General features: G+C 45.5%; 1 protein-coding gene across 1 annotated transcript in view; it reads left to right on the forward strand.

Moving 5' to 3' along the window:
• Window positions 1-8,756, forward strand: part of SLX4IP (SLX4 interacting protein) — a 72,775-nt gene extending 64,019 nt beyond the window's left edge. The window contains 3 exon segments of the mRNA XM_082428229.1: window positions 2,728-2,828; window positions 3,877-4,342; window positions 4,344-8,756. Of these exon segments, the coding sequence (XP_082284355.1) occupies window positions 2,728-2,828; window positions 3,877-4,342; window positions 4,344-4,592 (816 nt within the window). The 3' untranslated portion in view covers window positions 4,593-8,756.
• The last annotated feature ends 4,924 nt before the right edge of the window (window positions 8,757-13,680 follow it).

The raw sequence follows: 13,680 nt of genomic DNA on the forward strand, positions 1-13,680 counted from the left end.
TAGGCACGCAGGCTTCAGTAGTTGTGGCTCACGGGCTCTAGAGCGCAGGCTTAGTAGTTGTGGTGCCCGGGCTTAGTTGCTCCACGGCATGTGGGATCTTCCCGGACCAGGGATCAAACCCGTGTCCCCTACATTGGCAGGTGGATTCTTAACCACTGTGCCACCAGGGAAGTCCCTACAGGTGGACATTTTTAAAAGCAAAATCCTCAAAGTATTACCAAAGGTAAATAAATGAATGGGGGGGGGAGAGGTGACCAGGGAAAGATAGTTGCAGCCTTTTCTTCCCTAGCTAGACTCAGAGCTAGCGTCCAGGTTGTGAAGAATCACTGGTGACTGACGGTGATCCATAGCAACCCTCTTGGTTGACCTGTTTCTTAAATCCTGAGTCCCCGTGGAGTGCTCACTCTGGACTTTGGATGGCCTGCCCGTAGCCTTCTTGAATATGTTGGGTTTGTCTGTGTTCTTTGCAGAAGATGTCGGGGTCGTTAGTCACACAGAATCTGAAAAGCAGCAGTGTCATCCGGGTAAGCCCTGGAGGCATTTGCCACCTCAGCCTTAAGACTTTTGCTTCTGGATAAGCCACAGTTGCATTTTGGTGCCAGATGTGAGAAGCCATTAGTAATCAGGACAAGTCCCTTGGGAAATCCTGCTCCCAGGTGATAGCTGCTTCCTCTGGAATACTTGTTTGGGGGGCACCGGAGGCTGCGATTTAGTGACAAAGGGGAGTGAATTAACCCTAAAATGTAAGAGTGAGAGATTTCTAATGAGATCTGACAGTTCAAGGGCTGAAGGAGTCTAATCTCTTTTCTCCCCTGCCCACCCAGTCTTCATACAAATGTAAATATGCCTCCTTCAACAAATTGCCAAATGTGGTTTTAATTTGGAAGCCGGAGACCCTGCCTCACCTTTTTCTTTCTTCTTTTTCTTTTCTTTCCTTCTTTCTTTCTTTTTTTTTTTTTTTTAACACGAAGTCACAGGTTTTGCACTTTTTGAGCTGGACATTTCCTTCTGTCACTCTGTCACTCTTTCTGTTGTTGTTTTCTTCCAAGGACATTTCCCCCATTGTTTGTTGTGAGAGGAATTCGGGAGGAGAGTCAATTGTCCTGTGTTTTTTAGAGATGTTTTTCAAGTTCCCATAGGAAATGCAGAGTGCTCTTTAAGCTTAAAAAATAAATAAATAAATAAATAAAGGCAGCGGTTGAATCGAATATGAGATGCAAAGAGTGTCGCTATCACAGCATCATATGTTATGTGGTCTGTGCAGTATCCATTGTTGTTATTTATGACCCTGTCTGCCTCCATTGTGGACTTCTTCCAGCCTTGGGGAATTTACATCATTCCTAATAGCAAAAGGCTTTCTGGTTCCCACAGAGTTGTTCAAAGCCTGACTCATGCTCCTTATGTTAATTGTTCAGCTCTGAAAATACAGCACTTACAGGGTGTGGTTGTAAGGGGGAGATCTACTGTACTTATAGGGCATGTTTAGAAGTGTTTCACACATAAATCTCAATCTCTCTCTCTCTGTCATTTAACTTTTAAACTAGCCCTTTTTGGTCATCTAGTAAGTCTTAGGGGAAAGAAAAGGGACAAGCATCAAAATGCAGTATAATCCAATAAAACCAATTGTATTCTATTCACTGACTCTTAAAACTGACTTGGGTCATAACTGGACATGACTCTGAGTGACATTGGTCCAGGTCTGAACCATAGGCAGAGTTAGTGAGAGCTAAAGGCTGGTGCTCAGTGGCGCAGGGCAGTGACTGGACGAAGCTCATGGCATCGCTCTGTGGGACACCCGGGCATCACACTGATGGCTGCCGCCTACCAGGCTCTCTGGGGCTGTCATTCTGAATTCCAGTGTAGGTCTAAAGCAAGGACCTGCTGGTACCTTACCAACACCATTCCTTGTGGCAGCAACATTTTACTGTGGAATTGGATGGAGAAGGGTACTTAGAAATGTACCAGAAAATAAAAGAAGTTAACACCTTTTCTGAATGATCTACGTGCTAACAAAAAGGAAACAACTTTCCAAAAGTAAGAAATGGGTCAATGTTGGTGATGGTTGGGAGGTTTTTACGTTTTGTAATTGCTTCCTTATGAAGCTTCCATGGGAATATATAAGGATAGATAGATTACCTAAGAATTATCTAAAACCATGTTAGTGCTGTCAGTTTAAGGAAAAAAAAAAACCTCCCAGTTTTTTTTTTTGTAACCAAGATTACAAACTCCAGTTTTCAAAGTACCCGTATTGAAAGGCTTAACTCTTGACACTGTCTTGAGTATTGCAAAAGCCATATTTTGCATTTTTGTCAATAGAGAAAATGTAAGAATTCTGAGGCTCATCAGGGTACAGACCACTGTGCCCCACCGGGTCTCTCCAGAAGGTCAGGCCCACAGTCACACGGCTGCCTGGCTCCTGACTCTGGGCGTCGTCACAGGGCCACAGAGATATCAGATAGTGGCCGAGAGTTCCCAGATGGCTTGGAATCACCGCCTTGCACGTTTGTGGTGCACGTTCATGTATGAAACGTGTGCTGGGAATCCAAGGGAAGTGACAATTTACCAAAAATTTCTAAACTAAAAAACATTAGAATAGCTTAACACAACGTAGTTTCATCCAGTCCTCACCAAATGAAATCTGTTCACTGGGGCATTTGGAGTGGAACTGTTTTTCCTCCTGTTCAGCTAATAGATTTCTGGTTGAACTTTTGTTATCTTTTGGAATAGCCGGGAAGAGCTCTCCAAGGAGCGTCGGAGGATCGTGCAGCATGCATGGAGAGGCCGCTTCTTCCTGGCGCAGAGCTCAGGAGAAACACTCTGCAAGACCTGTAGGTCCCACGAGTTTCCTTTTCCTCCCTCTGGACTGTCTGTATGGACTGGCACATAACACGATGTCTAGAATTCAGCAGGAGTGCTCGGACCCTAATCACAGAAGCCCCTCTGGCGCTGACCCTACTCTAAGTCACGGACTGGCTTTTCCTCCTTCCAAACTCTTTTTCTCTCGCTTTCTGGACAGTGGGGAGCAAGGCCTTGCTTCACAGGTGTGTTGCAGAGAGTAACTAATGACGAGCGCTTTGAAGATGAAAAGCACCTGTTGAGGGTATTTCGTACAACTTTCCGAGCAACCCCAGACAGATCTGAAAAAATACACTCCTTTCCTAAAGGTGCCTGTTCTGACCCTCGTGTCATTGTGATAATCCTCGGGCCCCTCAAAGCAACAGTAAGAACACAGACATACGTATTGGTTCCCAGACTAAAGCTTAGCCTAAAGAAATATTTTAGTCTCAATATTTCGGGTTTGGTGGTTTAAGAAACTTCTTGCCATTCACAAGGCTCCAGTCTCTGAATTCTCCCTGGGCAGCTTCTATCCTGCTCCTCCAAGTGAATTTCACACTTACTTAGAGTGCAGTTTGCATTATCAGTTGTATGTGTGTTGTAGAAAAGGGGTTTGTGTATGTACAAGCATGTTCTTATACATACACACACACACAGAGAGCCTGTGCTTTGGATGTATTTGAGCATTTACTTCTGGGAAAAAAAATCAATGTATTAAATGTAGGCAATATTGATCTTTAACATCTGAAATGAATGCCTCTCAGCCTTAGTTAAAATATGAACTCCATCATAACTCCATTGATAACCCAGTGATCGATAAATAAAGTGTGTCCTCGTGTACTGGAAAATGTGATGGCTCTTGCTTGATCCATTCTGCATGTAAATATACACTTGGGGATGTTCCTAGATTGGCCGAGGGGTGAGGAGAAAGGAGAGTAGCACATGCGTCCTGCTTCAAGTGTAAGAAGTGTGACAAGGGGGATCTGGAGGAAACCTGGCCATTACAGCTTTACAAAACCAAAAAATCTTTCTTTGTTTTAGTGTGAACAGAACTGAAACAAAAAGGAGCGTCGTGAGCAGATCACGGAGCAGCAGGAACAGTGTGGGAACATCCAGTGGCTCAGTGATTGCAGAGGTAGCACGGAAGAGGGGGGACAGCGAGGCCCCATCCAGTCCCCCGGCTGCGGGACAGGCGAAGGCTTTCATAAACGCAGCTGAGAGCCACCGGTGGCTTCCTGTTCCGAAGCTGGAGAGAGTTCATCAGCCCCCGCCAGCAGGCACCAGCAGCCAGCAGAAACCTCATCCTGGGGCGCGGTTAGAGACGGGGCTTCCTCGCGGGAGCCCCGTCTGTAGCTGTGAGTCAGCATCGCCGGGTCCAAAACAAAGTCCACGAGGGGCCGGAGCGCAACAGAAACGCAGGAGCCGCGGCTCTGTGGAAGACGCTGACCACCGCAAGAGAGCTTCTCTTGGAAGTGATCGATTAGTCCCGAGGGAAATAATAGTGGAAAAAAAGCAAAGCTGTCAAGGTTTTGCCAACTTCGGAGCTGTCAGATCCGGGGTTACTTTTGAAACGAGATTTGGCAGAAACCGCGTCTAATGAAGAGTTGCATGCTTTGGAAAATCTCTCCTCCAGACATCTTATGAAAAATAAGCCAGGGCAGGCACGGCAAACCGGCTCAGCCACAAACACTGAAAGATTAGCTACGACTCAGGGCAGCCCAAGCAAGAAAAGAAAGAAGTACGAAAGAGGCCACTAACTTACGGAAGAAGATTGCAAACTCGTAGTTGAGGAAATAGTGGCCAAGCCTGTGACAAACGAGCAGTGTGTCTAGATGCCGTGATTTTAAAGGAATTCGGATGATTGTTTCAAATAGAAAATATATACCTGCGTTGGGGTCAGCTTTCAAAGCAGTGGCCTCCAGGAGCCTACATGCTTGTTCTGACAGCATTGCTACTTTCTCATTCACACTTTATAACTGTCTTCAGAAATTTACTTTAATGATAAATAGCCACTCGCTTTGTTGGCAGTGACAGTGTCCATGGAGGAACCGCATGAAGAAACCAATCTTGTGCCTCCTTGTCACATCCCTGTACGGACCACACGACGGGCCACGGTGCTGCTGGTCAGTTCTCCTGCCCTTCAGCCTGAGGAGGGCAGCAGTGGAGGAACAGGCTAGCGGTTCACACTATCTGCCTGTGGCACCAGCATCATGGTCTGAATCTGTGGAAGAAATGCACAGCCTGGGTCCCACCCAGACCTACAGAATGAGAAACTCTGGGGGGATTCTGAAACCTGCCCACGTTCGAGAACCACCGGGTTAATTGGAGACTCCCTAGCGTTGATCTCCTCCAGCCTGGCAATTCTGGCCTCCAGCGCATCAGCAGGGGCCCACGTGTGGACATGCACCCATCATGCTCCCTCAAACCTGTAAAGCACCTGGGTTCAGTGTATGAGTCACTGTGTTCCCAGCTTCTTAAGCAGGGCGGCCACAGAGCCCAGGGAGCTGTGACTTTATCCTAAGAGTTGCAGGACATTTACATACAATTCAGCCCAACATTAGGGGAAGATGTGGGAGAAGCTTGTTCTTGCTTGTAGCTCAGGCATGTCCCTGCCCTTGCCGCCACCTCTAAGATTCTGGTTTAAGTTCAGGACAGACCAGAACCCAAGTGGAACTCAGCGGCCAGAGTTTGCAGTTTTCCACTTGGAAGGCTTCACAGGCAGTTTAAATTTCAAACCAGGAGCCTTCCATTTGCAGTATCACCCACTGTTGTCCCCAGTGGGCTTGCTGAAATGTCACATAGTGAATCATAGCAATGACTTATTTTGGATGGACACCTACAGTAGATTTTCTTACCCAGTTTCATTCTAAAATAAGGAAGAAACCATATGCAAAGGCCACCCATCAAATGTATCTTTTTTCCTGCTCAACATTGGGTGGTGCTTTGAAGTAGTACCTCCCTAGTAACAAGGAAAATCAAGTATATTCCCCAAAGTGTAGGAGTTAGCAAAAAATAACCCAGAAAAAACCCAACAATATAAAAGAATATGGAAGTAGACACAGTGTAAGTTCATGCTTAAGATTAATTAGTGGTTTCTCCCAGCTCATTGTGTCCTTCCCCACTCTCCTTTCCCCTCTTAGATTGCAGGGCAAGGCTCATTAAGAGGCAACCATATTTCATGGCATCATTTTGCGTCATGAAGCTAAGTCTTGCTTGCCATACCTGGCCGTGGATACAGGTGCTAGGCCTTTGATGTTCCAGACTCTCCTGGTAGCCTGTTCCCTTCCTATGGTCCCAGCCTCACCACCCCCACCAGGAACATGGCCCCGCCCACTGATGCCCCTTCCTCTTCCCACTTAGCTTTTTTCCTGCCCCAGGTGATTCCAGTCACAGGATTCTATAGGAGAGGGAGCCCAACAGAATACCAACCACAGTGGAGCAGATTCTGCTCCTCCAATAGGGGCAGACTACACAGGGTGGAAACCTCCTGAGAAGGTGGTAGAACATGGCCCATCCTGGGCCCCTCTCTTAGAGCGATGCTATTCTCGGTGTGCGCTTCACTAAAGACAGAACCACAGTGTGTCATTGAATCTCCTTAAACAATTACTGGAACAGTTTAAGCAGAGAGGGCACAAATAGTAACTCAGGGAATAGGCCAAGAAACAATGAGCTCCCTGGAAGAGTCTGGAATTAAAAAGAGCCATTCCAATAGCTGCTGCCTACCCCAGAACTAGGAGATATTTGAACTGGAGGCACCAGAGAAAGTTTTTATTGAGTTTTTATTTCATTAGTTAACCTAGGCCTGGTGGTTAAAGCCAATACTTAACATGCTTAGTGATCGTCCTTCAAGAAAAGTCTTGTTTTAGAGTTTGGTGTATTTGTGGACGTAACAATGACTGTGATCTAGAGGGAAAATAGCACCTTTGGCCGTAGATAGATAGGGTCTTTCTCACAGCCATCATGTACATGGGATTTTTATCAGGATTAACAGAGGGAACAGCTCTCTGCTTCCGCAATAGGGCATGTGTTTGAGGAATTTCACCTTTAAGCATTTTCCTTCCACATGTCTGAAACACCCCTGGATCTCTTGTTACTTGAGTGGTGCTTTGATTCTTTGGATATTTGGAAGTACGGAGTGGAAAAGGGCTGCCAGGTTTTTTTTGTTGCTTATTAGGTGGGAAATGAAGAGTTGGTTCTCTACTGCCAGAAGTGGGTGTGTTTTGATATTCTTAATAATCTTAATAATTTCCAGCATCTGAAAATCTGAGACCTTGTCAGTATTCTTAGTTAAAAAGAATAAGTTCTTCAACCACTTACTTAATAAAGCAAATTAAATGTATAGTCAAGTTCCCGTAAGTCTGATGCTTGGAAGAAATATGGATCCAATTTGATTAATGTTATAACTTTGAACTCCCTAACTTTCTCGATGTCATGGCTTCTATGTCACCTCCAAGTGCTTTCAAATGACTTTTTAATAGATTGGTGTTGGTTGTTTTTTTTTTTTTTAATGTCCACAAATGTCTGAGAACAGTCAGTGTGACTTTTCTTACACATTTTTCTTTTCTTTGCCTCTGGAGGTTAACTGTCATCCAGATATGCATATAAATTGCTAACTGCAAAGGAGCAAACGTTTGGGGAGAGAGGAGTAAATGCTGCAGCTTTTGTGCTCACTTATTTTAAATGAAAAAAATAGGAAAAATGTATTTCATTTTATAAAAAGCAAGAGTCACAAAAACTCTCTGTATTTTGATTTTTGGAGAATATAGCTTCTTTCTGAATGAGATATCTCAGGGTATATCTTGGGGACAACAATGGGATCACAGTTAATTTGTTTGCTCTCAGTGTCATGTTTGGACTTTAGCATGAATTGTTGTGCCTATCAGTGGCTTTTGATTTCAGAAAGAGCTCAGAGAGAGCAGAGCACGTAAGGGAAGGAAACCTCTGTACCCAAGAGAGTGGCCTGGGATCACGGTGTGGCCGTTCCCAGTTTCCTTGAATTCCTTCTTGGCAGGACCCACTGTAATATCTCCACAAAATTCTGGTGAGTGGCCTTCCTTTGGCTTTCCTAAGAGCCAAAACCTCTCTATTCAGTGTGCTGTGCTGTGGCTTGAGTATGGAAATCCTTTTAATTTCTTCTTTTCTCTTATGAGGAAATTTCCACGCTTGGTTTGTCAAGACAAGAGACTTCAAACGTTGTTATTGAAACACAAATGAATTGAAACGCGTTGCAACAAGTAAGAAATCAAAGTTAAGCTGATTTCTGTTAAACAGTTTAAAGTCTTCCTTGGTACAAAATAAATTAAGCGTTGTAAAATGAAGTTAATTCAGAAAATCAGGGCAGAAGTCTAACCATGTATATCATTGGTATTACAATTCTTGATGCAATTAAATTCTCAGAAATCTGCAGAACTCCCTCTAATTTGGTTTCTTTGTTTACTTAACAAGGCAAGGAACAAATACATGTCAACGTGTAGCTTAACAGAGGGAACTTGAGTGGATGAAATTATTGCCTTTAATTGTCGAGAACTGCTCAGTACCGGGGTTGAATTTAATCACATAAGTTGTATTATGCAGCATGATATTACCTGATGATTGCTGTTACAGTTACTTATCAAAAATCTTGTTAATTAAACAAAAATCAGTGAAACCATACATTTGATCCCCAAGCACCTGACCAGGCAACTAAAGGTATGGATTTGACAGATCCCCAGAATAAACTTTCTTCAGTCAAGGTAGGAAGCCAAACACTGCAGACATCACCAGGAGAGCTCCCTTCTCCCATTAGCCTTATCCTCTCATTTGTTTTGTTTAAACTGCTAAAATAGTTTAAATAGTTGTGCATGCCTAGGGGATGAAACTAGTATGTAGCGTAAATGAGCCTGTTTTATGAATAAAAAGTAAAATTGTTTTAAAAAAGTAAATTAGTGTATGTCACTTTTCTTTAAAGCGAGTGAATTAACCCCAAGGAATATACATTCAAAATGCCCTTTTCTGAACATGCTATTTATAAAATTATGTTCTATTGGTTGGAGACTTTTTCCGCCTTGAAGCAATTCTGAGGTTTTGAAGACTGTGTTAAAATAATCAAAGGGGCTCTTCATTTGAACCACTGGCCCTAAAGATTTAGGTCTGGAACATCCTGTGCGGGATGTTGTGATTAAATTGGCCCGTAAGACTTGGGGTGGTCTCTACACTGCAGCTATGTTACCGCTTCTGCTCCCAGTTGTGAGCCAAGATAGACTCCTCTCGTGAGGGGTTAAAGTATGTGACCTTGACTCCTTTCCAGAGAATCTTGACATTTCCCAAGTGGATTCATTTCCATTTTCGAAGTGAATTTAGTCCTAGTTCAGCACCGAATGAAGCCCTGGGCTGACTCTTTCTCTGCACTGCCTTTTATGACAGGATCCCAGGCCTCTCTGGTTGCTTGTAAATATATTTCCCCTCAGATCCTGTACATAATTTTTCAGAAACATTTCAATATCAGGTTGGAATGATACATCTGAAAGCTGTACGTGAAATGCTGAGAACCGCTGCACTCAACAAAGCAAAGCCCATTTCTTCTTGCCGTTTTGGTCATGGGTGCCGTGTGGCCGGCCCAGGAAAGCTGCCCTGCCCTGCCTGGTGCTGCTGACAGCCCTGCTGTTTTACCACCAATTGGTTCGTGTATTTGGGGACAAGTCACTTAACCTCCCGGGCCTCAGTTTCTTCATCTGTCAAATAATCTCTGATAGTTTAAGTACGACACTTGGCTCCATAGAGCCCCGAGGTAAGTGTACCACTCCGTGTATTAATTTCACCATCCGTTTAAAAATGGGTTCTTTACACTGAAATTGGAATTACCTGGGTAGCTTCTATTGGCCTAGGCATTGGCAGTTTTAAAAGCTCCTCAAGTTCTCATGAGATGCCATAGTTAAGAACTATTGTTTAAAAGCGGGGGTAGGGACTTCCCTGGCCATTCAGTGGTTAAGACTCCGCGCTTCCACTGCAGGGGTCACGGGTTGGACCCCTGGTTGGGGAACTAAGATCCTGCAAGCCGTGAGATGTGGCCAAAAAATAAATAAAAGTGGCGGTGGAGGTTTGAGTGTGTTTAACTGGATGTTAAAAGAGGCAGGGTCTGCGAAGAGCTGAGTATCCTTTAGAAGAGAGGCTTTCTGCAAATGAGAAATGGGCCTACTTTCAAACAAATGGGAAGGGCTTAGGTGACAAGGTATCAATAGGCGTAAGTTTTAATCCTACAAGGGACGTGTTCTCTTTTCTCCCGGAGGCCCCCTACGTTACTTCCGCTGCTTTAGACCCGACACATGAGGCTACCTTCATCTTTGCCAGCACTGAGAAATTGTTACCCTCGTACAGAAGATGAGTTTTTAAAGCACCTAAATAATTGTCTGGGGTTTGCCTTTGATCCACGATCATTAATATCGTTAATAAGCTCTCGAAAAGTGCGTGTGAATCTCAAGTTCACATTTGGCAGGGTAGTGGAAGAAAGAACGCTTTTAAAATAGTTTGGCTCAGAAAGCGCATCTGAAATAACCCTGTGGGAAAATCAGGAGAATTTCTCATCCTCTAAAGGATTACCTAGGATGAGATGCTGACCTTGTATTTTAAGTTCAGTTACATTTCTTAAAACCTCATTCATTACCCACACTGATTTATTTTAGGTGGTGAAGCAGGCTGTGGGAGGAGACTCCGGTGATGTACAGCTTTCATGTTTGCTTTCTGTTCTTTCCACAGTTCCCCAAAGTTCATAACGTGCATATATTTCTTTAAAAAAAAAAACAAAACAGCTTCTTCACGAGATTTACTATAGCTTTTTCTCTCAGAAATTAGAGCTGAAGAATTCTCTCCTCTGTGGGCTTCCAAGGCGATCCAGCCCCAGAAGGCGAGGTGCCCAGGGTGAGCAGAGCCCTGACCTCTGTGGGGGAGAGGTCAGTTCAGCAAGAAGACTCAAAAGGGAGGAAGAAAAAGCAGCTTCTCAGCAGGGAGTTTGACTTGCTTCAGGGCAGAAGAGCTTTTATAAATAAGGGCCCAGTCTCCCACGCCCTCTTGCCTGTTCTTCTGTTACCAGTCCTGTCTCTGCACTTAGACACACACATCGACGCACACACTCACGGACACACACAGACACACACTTGTGGACACACGCACTCATAGACATACACACGGACACGTACACATATCGACGCACACACGGACACACACACATGGATACACACACTGGTGGAAACACACGGACACACACACACTCCGGGACACAGCCTCAGCCCTCACTTCCCCCACTGCCTCACACCCCTCTCTCCACGTGCCCCTGGATTTGCAGGATGGACAGGCAGACCCTTCTCCAGAGGAGGCAGGTGATGGATTGGCTAGGGGGTTTTTCTGGGCCCAGTGGCTCCTAAGGCCTTTTCAGTTCCTCCTTCACATGCTCAGCTGGTGAGAAGAATGTGGAGGGCTCTTTCCCAAACCCACTGTGGGTGCCTGGGAGGACTAAGACCAGCCCATCCGTTCCTGTTGTTGGTGGGAGGAGGGGGAATGGTAAATTAGGGCGACCTCCAGGCCTGACGTGACACACGGGCTGTGCGTTTGGGATGTGTCCCGGTGGGAGGGGCCTGGAAGACCTTCCCAAAATGATGTCAGCGCGAATGGGGGCTTGTGAAACAGCAACCCTGCTTTGCTTTGTGTAATATATTCTCCTTAAAATGCTTGCCTGTGAGCCTTTCCCTAGCGCCTCCTGCTCAGCTCAGCGACCTGTAGAGCAGGGTGGAGCCTACCTGGGCAGAGCCCGGGGCAGCTAGAAAAGCATCCTCAGGTAGCTCTCCAGTGGGAAGAAGTGCTCTCTGTGTCAGAACTGCAGGGGGTGTGCTGTTGGAGTTCTTGTTTTGATGCTAATAAGAATCTCCAGCTGGAAGAACCTTCTGGATCTCACCTGAAGTCTCTGTACAGGCTCAAAGACAAGCAGACTCTCAGTTCGTCTGTGAATTTTCTACATCAAATTGGCCTTCCTTTCTCTTGAAGACAGTGTTTCTCGGTACCAGTTTATCAAATCGCAAGTTCTGGGTCCTGGTTGTAGAAACGACTCTGGCTGTTGTTCCTCATGTTCGTAAGGTCTAATTCTAGGTCCTAGTAATGTTTTAGAAAAGCGCACCATACTTGAGAGAATCTTCACTTTCTGCCACTGGCTTTGCATGCCCACCCAGGCCAGCGCCCACCATCAGAGCACAAACTGAGGAGAGAGGAGATGGTGGGAGAGAAAGTTGGGCTCGACATTTAGCCCCTTTCAGTGCAGAGGAGAGGGTCACAGCTCAGTGAGGACAGCCAGGGAAGGAATATCCCTACAGGGGAAGGCATTACGAAGTGATCCTGAGACGTCCAGTCCACTGAAAGCATCAGCAAGGAAACAGGAGTCAGACATTATCACGTTTCATGAGAGAAAACTGGCCCAAGACGGTGTGTCCTGGAGTCCTGCAAGGCCAGGCACCTGAGCTTACCTTGTTTGGCCTTAATCTTATAAAACAGTGAAGAGGATGGATATGGAAGAACTATGTTCTATTAGTATGGTTTAGAGGCTATAGCGAGTCATCTACATTCTCAGACCACACACTGTTGTAGAATTTAATTGGGCACCAAGATTTTTTGTGATCCTGTAGTTTATTCTTGTCTTAAATGAGCTTTTCTATCTGCAACACTGGTAGCAGACACTGAACTGATCCAGGAAAAAGTCCACGATTTATACAGTCAGAACCAAATACGGTATAGCACCCACACCAGACACAGCCTGGTGCCATCCCCTTTACAAGAGGCCTGCATTGGTTTGCTGTTGCTGCGTAACAAATTACCACAAACTAGCAGCTTCAAACAACACATAGTTATTATCTCGGTTCCTGACACCTTTTAGCTGGGTCCTCCGCTTTGGGTCTCAGAAGGCTGGAATCAAGGTGTCAGCTGGGCTGTGTCCTCATCTGGAGGCTCGACTAGTGAAAGACCCACTTCCAGGCTCCTTTGGGTTGTTGGCAGCTGTGAGACTAAGAGCCCTGGGGTCCTGCTGGTGGTTGGCCGGGGGGTTTGCTCAGCATCTCCTGGCTATTCTCAGGACCTTGCCACATGCCTACCCCTCCATCTCAGTAATGGAGAAACCCCTTGTGCTGAATCTCTTTCATATTTTGAATCTCTCTGACTTCTCCTTCTGTGACCAGCCTGAGAAAACTCCCTGCTTTTAAAGCTCCTGTGATTAGGTCAGCCCCACTGGGATAATCTCCATATTTTAAGGCTAACTGAATTTGGGACTTTAATTAGGTCTGAAAAATCCCTTCACAGTAGGACTTAGATTAGGGTTTGGTCAAAGAACCAGGGACCAGGAGTCTTTGGGAGCCATCTACCACCAGATCCAGCAGCCCTTGGCTTTTCTCTGACAGGGGCCCAGTTCAATGGTGAGAGCGGAGGCTGTCACTGAAATCTAGCTGGATTCCTTCATCTTTTAATGGACTCTCTGGTCTCATGGGATGCTAAGAGAAATACTGAGAGCAGCGTTCTTTCTTCCTGCGGCCCTTTTTCATTAATACTAACAGTGGCACACCTTTCTTATCACCATTTCACAGTTGGGGAAACTGAGGCACAGAGAATTTTGGAAACTTTCCCCGAGTTGGTAAGTGGCAGAGCCTAGAATCCAGGCCTGTCCAAACCCAAAGCCCAGAAATTGCTGTTGGGCCGCTCTAGTGTGTGCCTCACGCCACCCAGGCAGAAAATACTAACGCCAGGAGTTGGGAAGGAATAGCTGCAGGGGAATCAAGAAGTGCGACTTCAGAGTGCAGGCCCCTGACGGCTCAGTGCTCAGCCTGGCCCTGTGCCCGA

This window comes from Balaenoptera physalus (assembly GCF_965194825.1).
Source record: "Balaenoptera physalus genome assembly, chromosome: 16".
NCBI classification, from domain to species: domain Eukaryota; kingdom Metazoa; phylum Chordata; class Mammalia; order Artiodactyla; family Balaenopteridae; genus Balaenoptera; species Balaenoptera physalus.